Source organism: Nuphar pumila, chromosome 13 (genome assembly GCF_984573655.1).
Source record: "Nuphar pumila chromosome 13, dmNupPumi1.hap1.1, whole genome shotgun sequence".
Lineage (NCBI taxonomy): Eukaryota > Viridiplantae > Streptophyta > Magnoliopsida > Nymphaeales > Nymphaeaceae > Nuphar > Nuphar pumila.
Window position 1 is genome coordinate 8,966,530 of NC_143261.1, and position 21,641 is coordinate 8,988,170.

Here is a 21,641-nt window from a genome sequence, read left to right on the forward strand (position 1 = left end):
ATGGGGCTCGACCCCCAGATTCCCTATCGTAAAACAAAAAGTCGATGACGATATATTATACGGGAGGTGAGCCACGAAAAAGAAATTTCATTCTTCTTCAGTTAACTTGTTTGAAACTCATATGACCGATAAATAATGAACCCCTCCAAGCTGCAAAATAGAAAAAGAGAAAAAAAAATACCAATAACCAGATGCTATTTGTTTCAGCCTGGCCTCTAACCGAATAAAAACAGCCGTTCTTTCAAAATCCTGTTTGTCATGAGCCGGTTCCATGAAATTGGCTTCAAAAAATCCTGCAAAGTGTATACAAATTTGAGAAAACAAACAATTCTTGAGACTGAATTACAAGTGAATGCATACCTATGATGCTGGTGATGACCTTTTCTGTGATGCAAAATGATGCCGTTATTATGAAGTTGAAAAAAACATCTTTCTGGATTTGGATCAAGAGCAGGGATGAAAAGGTTAGCATGGCTAACATGTAGAGGGAATTTTCTTAAGATGACCCGGACAGGAGAGGTGAGATGCAGGATTAATATTTGATAGGAAATGGGTATCATTCCAGATATCTGGATTCTTCCAGCTAGAGACAAGTTACAAATTGTTTTCAACGGTGTGGAATTGAAAAGAAGGGGAAAGTGCAGCTTTTCCATGAGATATGGATAGGAACTTTGTCATAGCTGGGGTCAGTTCGCGGATGGATCTTATTATACCAGAAACCTTGGTGCTCAATGCTATCAATGTGAAACTTGGGACCATAGCTGACTCACGCAAATATGTTATAAATACTAACAGCAAGACATTGACAGTAACTAAAGAAGGAAGAGGAAGGCTGATAGAAGAAGTTTGCATATCCTCAACATTGTGCACATTGACTGCCCAATATCATCACTGAACCATGTCATCAAATGTATCATTTTTTGCATACTAATCCCAATTTAGGGGACGTGTTATTCAGAAGGGTAAACCCCTAGATCGGAAGCCACAATGTAACAAAAAATTCTTGTATGATGCGCAAGTTGTGATATCAATGAACAGGGGGAATACCCCAGCATCTTTCATCGACAAAAAACAATTCATACCTACAACACCCCTTCCGCAGCTGCTATTTTGCTGAGTAACCTTCCAGAATGGCTAAACCAAACAGCAATACAGTCAATATGATTAACAATTTTACACAAAAAAATGGATTACCATGCAAACTGAAATGCATCTAGTGCAGGCAACTGATGCAATAAACTGTTCTATAAAAATGATAGAATAAAGCTGAAAATATACCATGATAAGGCGATTTTTATGGTATACATTGAATCCATGGATAGCCACTGCAGGAGCCTCTTTGACAAACCCAATGGTTATTGCCACTGAAACCTAAATCCATAGTGATTTTATCAGTTGTGAAGAATGCATTGAAACATTATTAGTTTGTTACAAACATTTAGAAAACTAGAAAACCTAACAAAAACAAATTATCAAATATGTAAGCAATAAACAATTTTAAAATAACTTATTACAGACGATATAGGTAAAAACAACATCAATCAACAAAAATCAACCAACCATCTTGGTTATAGTGTCATCACCTTGGTTGTAGGATAATTATATCTTTTTTGCTTTAGCTTATTTAGTCATATTCCAAATGTTGTTCTGTGTCCATTTTTATGTTAGTGTATGAAGATGCTTTTCTATTTCATATTTTTCCTTTGGTTCATAAGGTTGTGCTATGTCTCCGATAGGAGCTGGTAAATAAGCCGAACAAACCGAACAGAGGCTGTTCAGGCTCAGCTCGTTTACAGCCACTACATGTTCGGGCTTGGCTTGTATGGCTCGTGCGAGCTGACCCGAGCTTAGCTCGTATGTGCCCGAGCCAAACGAGCCGATCTCGAGCTGGCTTGCCTAGTTAAAAAAAAACATTTTTGATCAAAGGATACAAGGTGAGAATGAAACCTTGACCTGTTAGAAGCAAGCATACCCATCCACCTTGAACTAACATGACTTTCTTGACACATGAGGTGTATAAATTCCATATAAAATATATAGAGGAGCCAAAACAAATACCCCATGTTCATGCTCAACTCAGCTATCTATATCGAATGAGCTCATGCTCTGCTCACCATCCAGACGAACCAAACACAAACGAATTTGGAATGAACCGAGGAATGAGTTGCCCGGTTTGTTTCCCAGCCCTAGTCTCCAATGTAAACCAGCTATTTAACTAAATGCAAAATTTCATTTTTTCTGGATAGTCCAAGGGAACCCCAACCCCCAAAATCACTGGTCACACATTGACCGGCCTCCGTTTGGTAAAACCCTTGAGGTCTCCCCTGCCCACCAGGGAGTACACCCAGCTTCGACCTTGCGGCAAGGGACACCACCCGTGGGTTTCGAACTTGTGACATCCCATCAACTTGATGACATCACAAGTCGCCCCAACCATATGAGCAGAGCCCTTGTGGTTATCAAGCCCTTGTAGAGTAAATTTCATTGCTAGGCCCTGACCTAGAAAAAATGTGATTCTATTGTATCTCAAGATTGATGGAACTTTAGTTGGTTAATGTACACATCTACATCGAGGATGGGTACCAAGTTGAGTAGGCAAACAAGCTTTGGGTGCCTAGTTTGGTTATTGGGTACAAGGCCAATTGTAACATGACCTGGCCTGAGAGATATCACGCTGCACTTTGGCTTGGTTGAAAATCTCCAACATAAACTTGCTACCTTACTAAATGCAAAAATGTCATGGCTGAGTTTCCAGGATGTCTTTCCACCATCTCAAGATCAATTGAAACCTTACTTGGTTAATCACATACAAGGCAGGAACCAAGTTGACAAGCCCAATGGGCTGAATGTGCCTAGTTTGGCTATGAGATTCAAACTCAATTGATGCATGGGCTGACCTGAAAAATTATCAAGCTAGGTGTTGCCTTTTTATCATTTTCTCTAACAAGGTTGGCCTAAGCAAAACCTAGTCCTGTTTCCTACATATGGGTCCAACTTGAGGTTGTCCTAACACAATTACCTAGCAGACCAAGTCCACTCTGCATGGTTTTTCCTGTTAAGTTATATATATATATATATATATATATATATATATATATATATATATATATATATATATATATATATATATATAAAATAGGTGAATATGCATTAGGGATATTTTGATCATTTCAGTCCTTGTGATAGGTTATGCCCATTAGTACTCTAAATTTATTTTGTTCTTTTTGTCCTTTTTTGTTTTTATAGGAACTATTTGGTCAAAGACCAAATAGAGCTGTTGGGTTCTTTTCTATGTCACACGGACTCTTCTAACAGGGCACCGCACCCATGTCGCACCCGCACCCAGGCGGGTGCGACACTTGGACACAGCTTCCTTTGTGTTAAGTGAAGTCAACCCCACTGAGGTCCATTTCTATCCAAAAGTAGATTCAGTTAACCCTAATCAAGTCCATTTTTATCTATATTATATATATAAATGCATACAAATACACATAGTGTTAACTTAAAAGTAAAACTGTAAAAAATTATATATATATATATATATATATATGTATATATATATGTATATATATGTATATATATATATGTATATATATGTATATATATATATATATATGTATATATATGTATATCCTCCCCGCACACCCGCACTCAAGTTTTTTTAAAGTGCTGTACCCGTACCTGCACCTATGTGACATAGGTTCTTTTTAGACTAGTCAATAGAGTTATTGGAACAGTCCAACAGCTTAATTTGAGCTACCTCTTGTGTATAAATAGGGGTGAACACCCTCTCTTGTTCTTTAATGTTTCTCTTAAGCATTCATGCTCAATAATATCAATATTTTTTATGTTTTGAGTTCTCTTTAATTCGTTAATGTCTTGAATGCACTTAGTGCTTGTGTTGTGCCTTTGTGCTCTTGTATTGTCCCTTAGTTGGACTTATGTATGTGCATGTGCACTTAGTGTTTATGATCTTGTAAGCCCTTAGAGGCCATCATTTTGTATTTTCGCATATTTCATTACATGGTATCAGAGCCAAGAAATCCTTACTAGTATTTTGCCTCTTTTGGGTCTTGGGATTCTTTGGTTTGAGTTTGTGCTTCGTGAAGGATTCATTATCGTTTTGTGGCTTGGATTCAAGGAAAATTTTGACCAGGTATGTATCTTATATCGTTAAGTGTTTCTTGTGTTATCTATCTCATGCATTATGCATGAGAAAACACTTTCTTTTATCGTTGAAAAATTATTTGTTATTTTTTATTAAAAACTAAAATTTTTAAATGTTTTTTTTTAATTATTGTTAGATTTATTTTTATAAGGTTTATAATATTTGCTTGATCTTGTAAAATTATATATGTTTATGCGTTTATGTGATCTAGTTTAAATTTTTTTTTAAACTTGTTTTATTTGATATGTACATATATGATCTAATATTCTTGAGCATGTATCATTGGCATTTAGATGGTTTATTTGAACAATTCATGATTATAAATATCAAATCGTGTTCATATTTATTATTGAACTTTGTTTTGTTTCTTTTTTTTTTAAATGTTCATATATTTTAAAATAATTTGAAATGGTGTTGTGCGTCTTTCACAAGTATGATCTTATGAAATTGTGCTTGACTTGAGTCTAGTTTCTCTCTTTACTCTTGGTGTAGTCTTATGTAAAACATAAAGTAGCTTTTGAGGTATTAAAAATTATGATCTAGCTTATGAATAAATAATTTTTATATTGATATTTGATGCTTGTGCACTTGTAATTGCCTTACGTGATGAATGAGATTGTCTATTTGTGCACAAGGAATTGAGCATGATTTCTTATGGGAGTCATTCACTTTAATAAATGTTGCGTGTGGGTCCGTTTGTGGTACTTATGATTGTGTTTTTTTCTGAGTCTCATGGCTCTTTAATGAATATTATCTTACATGTTTTGCATGGAATTTAAATATTATGTTTTTTATTGCATACTTAGTTTTTAATAAAATATTAAGTTGAGCATTATGATAAACTTCTTTGTGTTTGCCCTTTGTGGGTGTCATAAGTGTTTTCATGGTTCACTTTAGTACTTGTCCACTTAGATCATTGGTAGACATGTGTGTTTTTTATTAAAGACTCTTGATTTATTGCATACACATGAGTTTTTGATCTTTTTGTGAGTATCCATGATTGGCTATACTTGTGCATGCATTTGGTTTTCTATATGGTTCTTTGAGAATCTTTATATATGTTTTGGCCCTCTTTAATGTTATATGTCATTGTTGTCTCATAGTAGACTTGTAATCTAGTTTGAGCTATCTCTCTATATAGCTTGCTTATATTGACTATGCATATGATCGCATCAATTGACATCTTGTTATGCATATGATTGTACTATATTCATTATATAGTTTTCATCTACCATTATTGGATTTGATTTGAAACTGTCTTTTCAAACCGGTTCTTATACATGAATTCACTTATTTTGAAATTGATTTTCGTGAGTATTTGTTGTCTTATGGCATTTGTTTTGTCCATCACAGATTTTTTGTATGATGCATCTTTTGCTTTTGGCCTTGTTGTTGATTGGGTCAGAGTTAGCCGTTGAGGTGAGTTATGTGTGCACCTCAAGTCATCTTATCAATTTAAGTATCAAAATTTATGAGTGTCATGTTGACACATGTTTTGAATCTAATTGATAAATGATTGGCCTCTAGATCCGTGTTGCTTTTGTTGAACCAGAGTTATTTTTTGGGGTGAGTTGTGTGCATCTCGGTTTTGTTAATTTAGATTGTCGACTTATAGTTGGGCTCTAACTAACGTTTGTTTGATCTCTGGTTATGTGAGTGTATTGTATCACTTATTCGGATATTTGGCCATTTGTATATGAATGCTTATAATTATGTTTATCTATGATGGCTATATATTCTTTGAAACTATGGCATTTCGAAGGGTTGTGAAATTTAATATTTTTGCCTTGATTTGTAAATCTCCCCCTTATCTTCTTGATGACATTAGTTTATTTTAGTTACAAGTTATCTTACCCATTGTATTTTCTCCTATTATCTCTTATTTAAGTGGCATTTTATGTAGACAAGAGATCTTATTTTGTAGTGAGTTATGTGCACCCATTGGTTATTGACATTTTTTGTGTGTTATTATTATGCTCTTGTTCTAGTAGCTGATATGCTTGAATATTGAGTTTTGTCTCTTATTTAAGTGTTATTTTATGTACACAAGATGTTTTGTGTTAATGTGGTAAGTTATGTGCACCCATTGGTTATTCACATTTTTTGTGTATTTGTTAAGCCCATAAGTAGCATTGTGATTGTGATCTTGTTCTAATAGCTGATACACTTGAATTTTGTGGTTTGAAGGTCTACTGAGGTAATTATTTGTGGTGGTCGAATTATTATTGAAATTTGCAAATATCATTTATTGTATTATGTGGGATTTTTAAATTTCTCTATAAAATTTCTAAACTTTTACTAGTTTTTTCCTTGTATGGAAAATTGTTTATTGATAAAATTCCATGCATTTCATTGATAACATATATATATATATATATAATATAAATGTGTGTGTAAAAACCTACAAAAAAAATATTCATTTCGGACTCAAGTCGAATCCGAATATGACCCGTGTGCGAAAACCGATTAGGGTTATATCGCCCAACGCAAGGGGGGCCGAGTTCTTTTTAACGAAGAAGGGCCGCAAGGGCTTGCCCCCCCCCTCGACCGGATAAGGGAAATCCTTGAGGGTTTCCCTGATTATCGCCCCCAAGCTCTTTAAGAGCATCGCAGGAGGGGAGGGTGGGCTCTCAGCGTCGCGCCTCTCTCCTCCTCTTCCTCGCTCTCCTCGCGCTGGTGCCCCCTGCTCGCAACCCCCGACGTTGTGGCCGGCCACCTTACAGGTACGCCTGCATCTCGCTTTCGCTCTTTGCCTCCTTCATCTATCTCCCTCTGTGTCTGTCGAAGGGCCGGTAGGAGGCCAACGCCCCCCCTGTCGCGCTCTCCCTCTCTCTTTTGTGGTTTGCCGGAGGGCTGGCAGGGGGTTGTTGGCCCCTACCGCATCCTCCCTCTCTTTTTGGTTATCGGAGCGCCAACGGGAGGTCGGCAGTCCCCCTATCGCGCCTTCTTCCCTCTCTCTGTGTGCGGGAGGGGGTCCGACAGGTGGCCCCTACCGCCCCTCCCCCTCTCCTTTGGGGCCTGCCTGAGGGTCGGCGGCCCCTGCCGCACTTGCCCCCTCCTCTGTGACCTGCTAGGCGGTCGGCAGGTGGCTGGTGGCCCCTACCGCCCTTTTCTCCCTCCTATGTTGCCTACCAATAGGTCGACAGGTGGTCGGTGGCTCCTGCCGCCCGTGGTCTCTCTCTCCCTATTGGTCGCCACTCGCCAGAGGTCCGATAGGGGGGCTAGCGGCCTCTGCCGCTCTCTCCCCTCTCCCTCTCTCTTCGATGTTTTCGACCGGCAGGGGATCGCCCCTGCCACCCTTTTGTTTCCGGCAGGCAGGGGCAAGACCCCTGCTGCCTCTCTATTCTGACAGTCAGGGGCGATGCCCCTACTGCCCTTCTATTTCCACCAGGCAGGGGCAAGGCCCTTGCTGCCTCTCTGTTTTTGGCTGGCAGGGGGATCGCCCCTGCCGCCCTCCGGTTCCAGCAAGCAAGACCAACACTCCTTGTCTGACTCCTCTTTTAGTGGAACTAAATAGGTTTCCGCTTGTGTTGTTCGGTAAAAGTTGTTAGAGCACGTAATCATGTCCAAAACCCTATGGTGTTGAATGTCGGATTGGGATAGACCCCAATTCAGCCAATGCTTGCGATGTATCGATAATCACGTTTTGTTTGTTTGTAGTTCATACGATAAATCGCGCTCTGGCTTCACGGCCCAAGCCCCGTATCACCAACACTCGTAGGCGCACACAGTGACACAACATCCCAAGGTAGGGGAAAGTCGCACGAGGATTTTGGATAAATTAAATAAAGTATAAGGATTCTGAGATGGAATAATTGATATTTCATAGATGCGTACATGTAGAGCAATATAACTTGTGATTGCCTGTTTGGTATTTCCTCGTGCTTACTCTTCTAAATTACATGCTTGATGTATTCTATATGGGTAGGCTCATTTCTATAGTGATTCCTATTACTGTGTTTAGATATTTTGTTTGTTATTACATGTTGGATCTTGTTGTCACCCTCAGGCAAGCCTCGTAGGGTGTGCAGGTGCGCGTACCATATTTCACGTCTTTTAGAAAGGTGTGAAATTGTGTACAAGCACTAAAAGCTTAAGAGAAGGTGCTTCCTTGTGCAAGGCTGACTTCTCGAGAACAAAATTCTGCTTATAAAGCTTGTGATCTATTTATGTGTTGCTAGATGCAACTAATTGTACCCCGAGTCGGTTACTCGGAAGAAATGATTGGATCCACGGCGATCTCAAGACCTGTTAAAGATTTCTTGTTTCGTAGTATTTGAGCATGCCAAGTATATTATTGCTTTTAAGTTATATGAAACACTGTGTGGGGTTATCCTTCAGGAAACCCATAACCTGCTATCGTAGTCGTACCTTTAGTCAGGTACGGTATATACATTACGATAAGTAGTATATGAGGTCGTTGAGCACCTCGAAGTGTGTAATGAGCACGTTGTTGAAATAAGTGAAAATAATGATGTTCGCCTCCATAGGCCAAATGCTTAAAGAGCAATGCATGTCATGTATGAACTAAAGGAATTGCAAGATATTAAATGATTGTCCTCTCATCGTAGTCGTACCTTTAGGTAGGTACAACCATACTTTTGGACAAGTGCATCACATGGGTGTTACGATGTTTGGATGATGAGGTTGTGGCAACGTCAAAGCGTGCATATAGCATAATGTTGAGATCACATAAATGGTGACAATTCGCTTTCACAGGCAAGATGCTTGAGTGGGTCTAACAGACCAGAGCATGTAGAATGGGGCGGTAGTTAAAAAACCTCCATCGTACCCATTCGACCTTCACGGTTCATCAAGGGAGATGATGGATGATACAAAAACTCCAATAGAAAGGTTGTTAACAACCACCCCACAGGCAAAAGACTGGGCTTTCACAGTCATCAGAGTTAGGAGAATTAGGATTACCATAAATTATCTTAGATGGTAACTCTCAGGTACTCTGCAGAAGTTAGATGCATCCATGAGCCACGAATGTCTTTGAGAATTTACTCTCTTGGTCATTGACCGTCCCTTTAGGAGTGAACTCAGTTAGCCATCCGGGTTAATGAAAAACATTTGATATAATAAGCCCCCAGATCGGTCTCGGTTGTTTCTACATTCCACGGTTGTGCGTACCCACAGGTCAGTTAATATCAGAACTTAAAGAATATTCATTTCATAATAGTTATAGATAATTGAGATTTATACTACTTGCAATGTTGTTGGTATATCTGTTTCAAGGCAATAGATCTTTGCATGCGTTGCACCTGCTAGAATAGATTACATACTGTAATTGTTGCTTTTGATGAAATCAATTGCTTATCTGATTAATGTCTTGCTTTATTTTATTCTACATTGTTTATTCGTGCACCTACTGGTTTGTTATGAAACTGACCCATTTCATGGGCAAGTGACGAGTAAAACTTTACATGCGGCCAATGGCACGATGCAACATGGCTCGAGATTTTGCCTTCTTTCTGCTGACGTCTTGGCTCTGAGCTTTGAGCTCTCTTTAGATTTTTGGATTGTGGGAAAGAATGTTTAGCATTTTGTAATAAACTGAAAATTTTATTAATAAGTTATGGTTTTGTTTTGCACTGTGTGTGTGTTTTAAAGAGTGTTATTTGGTTCAATGTACTTAAACTCATTCCAGGTTGTGTGAGTGAATTTTAATGGGTTATGACCTATAAGATTGCTCACTTATTATTATGTGCATTAAAATTATTGCATATATATATATATATATATATATATATATATGTTTCGTATTGAATCTATTGATTCACATTGTTGTATGCATAAATTTAATTAACACATTTTTTCTTGAGAGTTCTTTTTTTGAAGTGTTATACTTTATATGCATGTTTTTAGTACAAATTGATGATTTGTTTTATTTGATTTGTTTTTTCTAAAAATTTGGGATACATGATTGTTTATCTCTTTTTGATAATTTATATGTTCTTTAGTGATTAAATTCTCTTATGATCAATATTTATGTTTTCTTGAAAAATACGTTGATTTTGAGTTTATGATTGTCTAAAATTAATTTCATAAAAAATTCTCTTTGAGGTATGCTCATCTTATCTTTCTTAAGGATTGTCTAAAAATTATTGCTACTTTGTTTGAAAAAATCTAATTAAGTGTTATTCTTATTCAAAATATATATTTGTTTTAAAATTTTATAACTATTTGGCTAGAATACATTCTTTTGTGTAGTTGGGGCCTTTGTTTTGTTCTTTCTCCATGTTCTTAAAAATGAAATGGATTGAGAAAGGAATATTTTTTATACATCATGAAAATGAAGATGGAGATAGCTGATGAAGGCGTTTGGGGATGATCACCAATGAAGATATTTGAAGACTTGTATTTGCAAAATTCTCTGATATGTCATAAAGATGGAGATTTTCATTAAAGACACTTGAAGACTTAGATCCTTTCCATTGATTCTGTTTTGTATTTCCAAACTTTCAGTATATTACACTGTAAGTTTGAGGGGAGTGTTAAGTCATATATATATATATATATATATATATATATATATGTGTGTGTGTGTGTATTTATAATGATATAATAGGTAAATACCCATTAGGAGTATTTTGGTCATTTTATCTATGTAATAGGTTGTGCCCATTAGGGGCACATTAGTACTCTTACTTTATTTTGTTCTTTTTATCCTTTTTTGTTTTTATAGGGACTATCACAGACCAAATAGAGCTGCTGGGTTTTTTTTTTGGATTCTCAATAGAGTTGTTGGAACAGTCAGAGTTATATTTATAGTTGTTAGAACAGTCCAACAACTCTATTTGTGCTACCTCTTGTATATAAATAGGGGTGAACCACCTCTTGTTCTTTAATGCTTCTCTTGAGCATTAATGCTCAATAATATCAATATTCTTTATATTTTGTGTTCTTTTGTTTTGTTTTTTAAAGTCTTGAATGCGCTTAGTGCTTGTGTTGTGCCTTTGTGCTCTTGTATTGTCCCTTAGTTGGACTTATGTACTTGCGTGTGCACTTTGGGTTTATGATCTTTTAAACCCTTAGAGGCCATTATTTTGTATTTCTGCATATTTCACTACATTTCCTAGGGCTGATGGGCTTTGCGAGTGCAAACGAAGCTAGGCTTCGCACAGCTCACTAGCAAGATAACAAGTGATGAACCAAAATCAATGATAATGTTGTTAAAATGTACATATATAATGTATATATATAATGTATATATATAATATATATATGTATACATACCTATGTATATGTACTTGTATACATATATACATATGTATATATATATAAATTGTTTATATAATAAACCATTTTGTAATTTTTATTTTTATTTATTTTTCTTTGTTTTTGTATTTTTTAGTTTCGTCTTGTATATATAGGGGTGAAACTCCTCTTTGAGAAGTATGGTTTCTTGAATATTTGAGCATTAATACAATATTATTTTTTATACTATGAGAGCCTTCTTCGTGTGTGATATTTGTGGCTCTCTTTTGTGTTTGTTCATTTCGTATTTATTGGTGAACATTCTAGTTTGTGTTTTGAAGGTCCTCATTTCCTTACATGATATCAGAGCCAAAGTGCTCTTAATCAGTGTTGTAAGTATCGTATGATACGGTATAATACATATCGTTATTATTAAGGTTCTCAATAGGATACACACTCGTACCGTAATACGAGTGTATCGTACCTGTATCGAGTATATCGTATGATAGACTCATGCATCGACCCGTATTGTACGATATAAGGTATATCGTATGACACAATATAAGTGCACTTTAAAATGGGTCAAAACTTATTTTTTAACTTTTGGGTTTTAAATGCCTTTTGAGGGCGGACTCCCTCATTTGTGTAGAGGCCATCATAGGGGAACCCACGCACCCTAGGAGCGGTGAAAGAGATTTGGGGGCTGATCCATGCCTTAGGGAGAGAGCTTTTGCAATTTACTCAAGTACATTTCTACCATTTTTTCACTCAGAAGTAGGTTAAGATAAAAAATCCATATTTTTTGCTTCTTATTGAGTTTTTTTTTTGGAAGATGGCATCAAAGGATCCGGCATGGCAATGGGGCACTCAAGTAATGAGTGAAACCCGATTAAAACTCAAATGCAACTATTGCCAAAATACTTTTTCAGGTGGTATCTCTCGGTTGAATTATCATTTAGTCGGAACACATGTTAATGTTGTCACATAAACGTCAAGGAAATTGTCGGATGTCGTAAAATGGCAATGTCAGCAATTACTTGATGGTATGAGAAAAAAAGACAAGAAAGAGAGATGAATGAGACAGAAATGGGGTATTTGGAGCCCTGGGAAGATGTGTATGAGAAAGATGAGATCCCTACTTCAGATCCTATAGCCCCTAGCATAGAATCAGAAGTAGGAAGTTCTACAACGAAGGGGAAGTACGTGGCTGGTGCCAGTAGTAGTATCGTTGCAGGCACAAAAAGAAGAAGAAGAGGAAGAGGAAGGAGTTCCTCGAGAGGAGGTAGAGCTATAGGCTCTATTAGGAGCTTTTTCCTTCTTAGTCCGCCCTTGAGTAGAGTTGATACTGATATGACTCAACATTTAGTCGAGCAAGCGAATGTCATGGCTGAAAGATGGTTTATGATGCCTATATTCCTTTCAATGCGGCAAATTCTTTTCATTTTCAGGTCATGGTAGATATCATAACCAGTATCGGGTCTGGATATAAAATGTCTTTATATCATGCTTGGAGAGTAAAAATTTAGATAGTAATATGAAAGAAGTGAAGGCATATTGTGATGAGATGAAGCAGTCATGGAGATAAACTGAGTGTAGCATCATGGCAAATGGATGGACAGACAAATAGTGAAGGACCTTCACAAATTTTCTTGTCTATTGCCCAAAAGGAACTATATTTTTTAAGGCAATTGATTTGTTTGATACACCCAAGATAGCAAATGCATTTCTCAGAGTTTTTTATCAAGCTGTGGAAGAGGTTCAACCTCAAAATATTATGCAATTTATTACTGATAATACAGCAAATTATAGGGCAGCATATAAAGAATTGGCAAAAAAATTTAGGTTATTCTTTTAGACCTCGTGTGTTGCCCTTTGCATAGACCTCATGCTTAAGGACATCGACAGCATGGATGAGATAAAGCAGACAATTTAATGCTACCCAAAATTACTAAATTTATTTAAAATCATGCATGGGTTTTAATCCTAATGAGAAAGTACACTCGTGGTGCTGAGTTGATTTGTAGTACAGTTACTATATTTGCTACAATTGCAAAGTCTAATAAAGAATAGAGTTGCACTAAAAAAATGTTTTGATTAGATGAATGGAATACATATCCCCATGCACAAAAAAGAAAGCTTAGAGAATTTTATATATTATATTCAAAAGTGAATTTTGAGATTCATGCGTCAAGTTATTGAAAATAACTATACCTTTGGTGAAGGTGCTTTGATTGGTTGACAATAAAGACCGATCAACTATAGGTTATTTCTATGAGGTCATGGCAAAAGAAGTCATTAGAGATAATTTGAAGAGAAAGAAAAATTGTACATGGAACATCATTGACCATAGGTGGATTGGGCAACTTTATCAGCCTCTTCATGTTGAAGCATATTATTTAAATCATGCATTTAGATACCCCCTTACATTTAAAATGGACAGAGAAGTCAATAAGAGACTTTTGAACTGCAGCGAAAGGTTGAACCCTGATTATAGGGTTCAAGATCAAATTCATAAGAAAATGAAAACTTATAATAATGCATTGTATGAAATGGGGAGCCCTACAGCAATGCGAAACCATGCCATGATGTGTCCAAGTAATTTATTTTGTCTATTTTAATTTTTAATTTCAAATTATTATTTAGTTATGATATTTTGTATGATTATATATATTATTGTCTCACTGATTTTTCATTTTCCATTTCTTTTAAGACATGTGGTGGGTCAAGTTTGAAAGCGATGTTCCAAATTTGAAAGCTTTTGTCATTCTCATTCTTAGTCAAACATGTAGTGCAAGTGAATGTGAAAGAAAATAGAGTGTCTTTGAGCAAATTCATACCAAAAGAAGAAATAGATTGAAGCACAAAAGGCACAATGACCTCGTCTACGTTCGCTACAACTTACGACTACAGCAGAGGTATATAAAATTATAAAGTTTAATTGTCATTTTTATGTGTTTATTTAATATTTTTTATAGCATTCAAAATCCAACTAATTTTAATTTTTCCATGTTATCTTTTTAGGCAAATCGAAAAGTTATCATCAAGGGGGCACAAAGAGCAATTTGATCTCATTAGTTTGGAACATTTTGATGAATTTGATGCATTGGTTGAAGAAGCAGGAACTTTTTTTAATGAAGAGGACATTCAGTAGATCAACGTGGAAAGAGCACAGGAGGTAGATGATGCAAACCCCACATATCTTGGAGACGATGTGGATGTCGAAGGAGGAGAAGAAGAAGAATAAAATGATTATGATTATTGAGGTTTTATATAATATTTTTAGAAAACCAGTTATTTAACATTTAATTGTTTATAAACTTGGTTATTTTGTTTTTGTTTATGTAATATGAAAGTATGAGTCTTGTGGCATGTTCTGAATTGCAATATATTTAATATTTTGCATTGTTCTTGTGAGATATGCATGCAATATTATTTATTATTTTATATTAATTGATGTTTGATGATGTCTTATACAGCTCATAGAGACATAAATGCTTCATATGTGATTTTATGGTTGTATTTTGTGCAATTCATCACTGTTTCATGTGATATGGTTTTTTTAGAATTTTATATAATTTTTTCTGATTTTTCTTGATTTTTTTAGATATTTTGAAAAACAAATTATTAAAAAATTATGATATTTTACGATATGATATGATACGATCTTAATTTGGGCGGACCAACACGGGTAACGATACGATACTTACAACCTTGCTCTTGATCATTGATTGACAATTGCATATTTGTGTGCTCGTGCTCGTGTATCTCTTTGTAGAAAAGAAAAAAAAATGACATTGAAAAATCTAAGGAAGTAATTGAGTATTCCTTTTTGTTAGATTTTGTTTCAAAGAATGATATTGATGCTTGTGATTGCGAGTTTGATCTTGATAATGACAATGAATCTAGAAATGATGTGACTAGTGAAAAGCAATCCCATGGTGACACAAATTAATTACACTATTCTAGATATAGTGTCCCTAAACCTTCATATGCACTTGAAAAATATTTTGATATTGAAAATCAATATGAAGTGCAATCAAGATCATCTAGAGCCTCTAAGCCACCAGAAAAATTTGTCTTATGACTTTTTCATAAGTACAAAGCATATATCATGTTAATTCGTTTCTATATAGAACCCTCAACTTATGCTCAAGCCAAGGGACTTTTTGAGTGAAAAGAAACCATGAGGTATAGCTAAACGCCATAATTGGCAAACTCATGACTCAGGCTCGGATCGGACCCCTACTGGGTCAGACGAGTCAGGACTCTATATTTTATAGTGTAAGCACATGAATAAAACATGGAAATAACTAAACTTCAAGCTAATATGCCAATAGATAAGTTACAAAAACATATAATTATACATGATTATTAACTGTTTTAATTGAACAATATTAGATTCTTTATAACACGTGACTTTATAAAAGAATTATGCATTAAAATAATAAAATACATAATAAAAAATTTTATTTAATGGGTTGGATCGGTAGTCCTGAATCGTGACCCAGTTGAGGTTTGATCCGGGTCAACTTGGGCGATTCTCGAGTCAACTCGCCGGGTTTGTCAACTATGCTAGACGCCTTAAAGGTAAAAACTAAGAGTGATGGGACCCTAGAGAGGGATAAGTGAGTATTCCCAAAAATATGGTATAGATTATGAGAAAACCTTTGCTCCCATCACTAGGATGACTATTGTTAAGACACTAGTAGCAATAGCCTCCACTAGAAGTTGGCATATATGTTTTCCTTATTGGAAATTTAGTTGAAGTATACATGTAGGCACTACCTGGTGTGAACATTCTTAAGAAAAAAACTTTTCGTTCAAATAAGGCACTTTATGGTCTAAAACAAGCATGGTATGACAAATTTAGTAAAGTTATGCTTGATATTGGCTTTACATCTTGCTTAACTGACACAACTTTATTTGTTAAGAAAACTAATGCAGGTATTGTTATCCTCCTCTTATATGTGAACGATATGATCATCACTAGAAGAGACTAATCGGGAGTTGAAAATATTTAAAAACTGCTTAAAAATAAATTTGGAATGACTAATTTGGGTTTCTTAAGATACTTTATAATATTTGAAGTTGATTATTCTCCTAGAGGGTATTTGTTGTCTCAATCTAAATTTGCTTCTAATATTATTTTCATGTCTGAAATTACAAGAGTAGACACTCTCAAGATTATAAATGTCAAGATGGAAAATGATGATAGATAACCTCTTGAAAATCCAACTCCCTATAAATAGCATATCGGAATACTCTTTTGCCTTTTCATTACTAGACCTAATATAGCATATGTTGTCCACACAGCTAGTCAATTTCAACACGCTTTCACTTTTGTTCACATGGGAGCCGCTTTATGAATTATTAGATATATTAAAACTTTCATTTATAGAAGCCTCTTCTTGTCATCTTCATCAGATTTAATTGTTTATACTAATGTTGATTGAGGAGGTGATCCCAATCACAGACAAAACCACAGGTTTTTGTGTATTTTTAGGTCAATCCCTGATTTTGTAGAGGTGAAACAGAAAGTCTCTTTGTCGTCAATGGAAGTTGAATAATGGATCATGACTACTACTACAATGGAAGCAGGGGTGGAAAAATCTGACACGACCCGCCAACCCGCTTCTCAGCCGGGTTCGGGTTTGGCTTAAACGAGTTTGTGTCGTAAACGGGTTGACCCGCCTAACCCGTTTATTAAACAGATCGGGTTCGTGTTAGGGGTATGCCAACCCGCCAACCCGGCTAACCCGTTTAATAAATGGGTTAGGCGGGCGGGTCAACCAGTTTACCCGAACCCGACCCGCCAACTCGTTTACCCGACCCGCCCGCCAACCTGTTTACTCGAACCCGACCCGCCAACTCGTTTACCCGACCCGCCCGCCAACCTGTTTACTCGAACCCGGCCCGTTTATTAAACGGGTTAACTGTGTCGGGTCGGGTTACCCATTTAATAAATGGGTCGAGTTCGTGTTTGCCACAGCCGACCCGTTTAATAAACGGGTCGGGTTCATGTTGAGGTATGCTGACCCGCCAACCCACCAACCCAACCCGCCAACCTGACCCGATTGCCACCCCTAAATGGTAGTGATCCGGCTAAAGAGATTGTTGGCAGATGTGGGAATTCAAGTAACAGGACCTTTGAACTTCGAAAATGTATTGTAACAACAAAAGTACGATTGACATTGCCAGTAATCGTACGTTTCACCAGCGCACCAAACATATCGACATGGATTGTCACTATGTATGAGAAGACTATCTACATGGCAATATTGATCTGCCTAGAATACCAATTGGCAGACTTCTTAACTAAACCTCTCTCAGCTCGTAGGTTTCACTTCCTTTATGGCAAACTTTCGGTCATTATACCGTAAGTTTGAGAAGTGTTAAAATATACATATATAATGTGTGTGTATAGATATGTTATATATATATATAATAAAGCATTTTGTAATTTTTTTTCTTTTTTCTTCTTTATTTTTTTATTTTTTAGCTTGGTCAACCCTCAGTTGACTAGCCGTTGGACTAGATCCAATGGCTATTTGAGCTTCCTGTTGCTTGTATATATAGGGGTGAAGAAACCCCTCTTTGAGATGTATGCTTTCTTGCATATTTGAGCATTAATAAAATATTGTTTTTACATTGTGTGTGCCCTTTGTGGGCTTTGTGAGTGTGCCATTTGTGGCTCTCTTTTGTGCTTGTCCATTTCGTATCTTTTGGTGGACATTCTCGTTTGTGTTTTGAAGGCTCTCATTTCCTTACAAATGACACCATCTCAAGTTTCTTTCCTTAGGGGGGGGGGGGGGGGCATAGGCATATTTCTATCTTCTGTCCCTAATTCTATCATTCCTTGTAATCTTTATTTATTCAGCATGTCACGTTATGCTGTACATACAGGTTTTTGAACATGTCGTTAATGAGAGAGCAAGCTGCATTTTTTTGTGCTTAGTGCCCTGTTAAGTGTAGCTCTAAATATCAAACAGAAGCCAACATTCAACTATAACATTTAGGAAGAATTTTGAAAGTCGTGTTTCAGTATATACAGAGCACCCTTATAAATATCAAAGAGTTGTTACCTAAGCAAGAGAAATTATAAATAGAACAAAAAAACAAGCAATTGTCATGTAATGAAAGAGGATGTCGAACTCATTTGATACAATTGGGACTGAAAAGAAATTTTTTACACTACCTCTTTCTGAAACCCAAGTTGTGGCTTGTATGTTACTACTTCAGAAAACTTCAAATCATCTTCAATGCTATGTTGCTCAATGGGTTTTCCTCTTAGAATGATTTGAAAATTGTCAAATCTTCTAAGATAAAGAATGGAAGCATATGCCTGCAAATTTCTATTTGATTAAAACATTATGCACCTTCTAACCATGCTGTAACTAATCAAAGAGATAAAAAATTACACGCAGAGAATGCCGAATCCGGTACGAAATGTGAGATTGTACTTGTTCTGCTCGTGATCTCAGAGGCCCTTCAGACATATTGGCATCCCGAAGTCTTATATCCTTCAAACAAAATTCATAAAGGACTAACATCAAAAACTCCAGAAGCCATCAGACTGCAAAAGTGGGGATTAAATGCAATATCATGATTGTCAAGGATGGGTGCAATATGAACAAACATTTAATCGGGTTCTATATCAGACTCTCAGTAACAGCATGTGTCGACTCGCTTCTAGTTGTCATGAGTTAACCAATTGTAAGGAAAGCACTACAACCCAAGGTTGTAAGTATCGTATCGTTACCCATATCGGTCAGGCCCAAAGTAACACCGTATCCTATCGTATTGTATCATAAATGTATAGTACATTTTTAATAAAAAAATCCAAAATTTTCAAAAAATCAAAAAAAAATAGAGAAATTTAGCATAAATTATAAAAAAATCATCACGTAAAACAATGATGAACTGCACAAAATACAACCATAAATTCACATATGAAGGCAACTACATAATTTAAATTAACAACAAACCATGCAGCAGATAAGTGATAACCGACAATGTAAATAAAAGAGTAAAAGACAACTACATAATTTAAATTTTAAACACAATTAAAGCCTTACAATTAACCAATAAGAGTTCATGATAACTATAAACATTATATTAAAACGTCTTACATGCCAATCTTCATCTCTAAAGTTCTAAAGTTCTAAACTATAAAGATCATAAAACTAAATTATCTTCTAGAGCCTATTTGTTAAACATCAGGATAGTATTTCCTCATTTCTGCACTCATGTGTTGCTCAATGATCTTTTTATGTTGGGCCATTTGTTTGGCAAGTGGGTCATCATTTCCAGAATATGGAACAATGGTTGGATGTCCTTCATCTTTGCATTTTTGCAAAATTCTTATTTAAATTTCGTTTATTTCAGCAATACCATCAGCACGAAAAGTTACAGGAATAGATGAAAAATGACATGGGCGTACATTTTGATCTTGAGCTGCAATATGTCACTTAAATCTATGCAGCCCACCTCTAATAATAGCACCACAAAACAAACATCTTAAATCCAATAATAACCCTAATCGTGGTACATCATCAGTATTTCCATGCCTGATCATCTCTAATATGACATGAACGTGAAAACGACATCGAAGGATCTAAAACAAAATAAAACCAATTAAAAAACTCAATAAGAAGCAAAAAATAAGAAGCACCAAACACACATTTCCTCAAAAACATTCAATAAGAAGCAAAGAATAGAGATTTTGTACCTTAACCCATTTCCTTGAGTGAAAAAATTGTAGAAATGCACTCTTGATAAAATCGTAAGATCCCTCTCTCTTGCGCACAAATAGGCTCCCAAATCGATCTCACGGAACTTAGGGTGTGTGGGTTGCCTTCTAACGAATTCTAGACATATGGAGAACTCAGCCTTCAAAAGGCCTTTTAAACCCAAAATGAAAAAAAATATAATGTTCGGCTTTTTTTAAGTGCACTGACACTGTATCGTACAAAACAGTATGATACATGGTATGATACACCCAATACGGATACAATACACACTCGTATCGCAAAATATAAAAGTAACGATATGTATCATACTATATCGTACGATACATACAACCATGCTACAACAAACTAAAATAACAAAAGCACCTTTTGTGAATAATGAATAATCGTTAATTGCAATAGTAACAAAAGATGTAGAATTTATTAGTCACAGGAGTAATTAATTGCTATGATACAATTTCCCACTCTCAGTGTTAATAATCCTTTGAGTTTGGTAAATGAGAAACTTTAGTTAATGCAAAACAGAAAAAATGCAAATGAAAGACTTTGGCCACTAAATTTTCAAACATATGATTTCAAATTTTGATGCCCTTATATCTGCTAATGGAACCAAGCATTTCATAATAACACAGCTCATTTTGGATCTGTGTTAAGCTTGTTTGGGATCTTATACTAAGCATAAATAGATAGCGCTAGGCATGATATAGATACAACTTGGGACACCATTTCTTCATTTCATCATTCCCTTAACAAGTTTATTATCACTATTTACAGCACTCATACAAGGCATGTTTCAGAACTGTTATATATTTATTTATTTATATTTATATTTATATTTATATGTATATTTATATTTATATTTATATTTATATTTATATTTATATTTATATTTATATTTATATTTATATTTATATTTATATTTATATTTATATAATCACTAGAATATGTTTACCAGAATGTGAACTAGGTATTTCCAACACTTTTTTCGTGAATCCAACCCTGCAGATGTGTTCGGCACAGTCCGTTTGCTAGGAATCAACTGTTGGAACATGTATTTTCGATGAAAAATATGAGTTTTTGATGCTTGAATATTTACGAGAATTCTAAGCCGTCGATTTTCAAGCCTTAAAAGATCCTGCTTATGCAATGCAATCGGCCGATCCGAGAGCCGGTCCCCATAAAACCGAACATGTAGATCGCATACGTATGGTGAGATTTAAGGGGAAAAAAATCACAAAAATCTCAGTTCATACTCCCGCAAACATATTCTATTGACTATATAAATAGATATAGATATATAGACACACATGAATTTGAAGTTTTTTCTGGTCTGCAACAAGCTTGTTTTATTTGTTCTATTTTGTTTTTGCAGCATTTTTTTAGCAGTTAAAGTCCTTTTTCTTTAACAAGCTTTTCTTGAGACAGTTCTAGCTCTTGCTTTTTTCCTTTTCTGTTGTTATCCAAGTTTTTTATTCCATACATATAATTGATTGTGTAAAGCTCATTTTATAGGCTGGTTATTC

At 35.7% G+C, this 21,641-nt stretch overlaps 1 protein-coding gene across 1 annotated transcript in view; it reads right to left on the bottom strand.

Moving 5' to 3' along the window:
• The window catches only part of LOC149817695 (protein MICRORCHIDIA 2-like), a 122,661-nt gene that overhangs the window by 73,932 nt on the left and 27,088 nt on the right, over positions 1-21,641 (bottom strand). The window contains exons 11-15 of the mRNA XM_089983948.1: positions 18,790-18,891; positions 18,567-18,713; positions 1,279-1,371; positions 1,083-1,134; positions 182-293 (exon numbers count right to left, since the gene is read on the bottom strand). Coding sequence (XP_089840074.1) covers positions 182-293; positions 1,083-1,134; positions 1,279-1,371; positions 18,567-18,713; positions 18,790-18,891 — 506 coding nt within the window. The remainder of the gene's footprint in view (positions 1-181; positions 294-1,082; positions 1,135-1,278; positions 1,372-18,566; positions 18,714-18,789; positions 18,892-21,641) is intronic.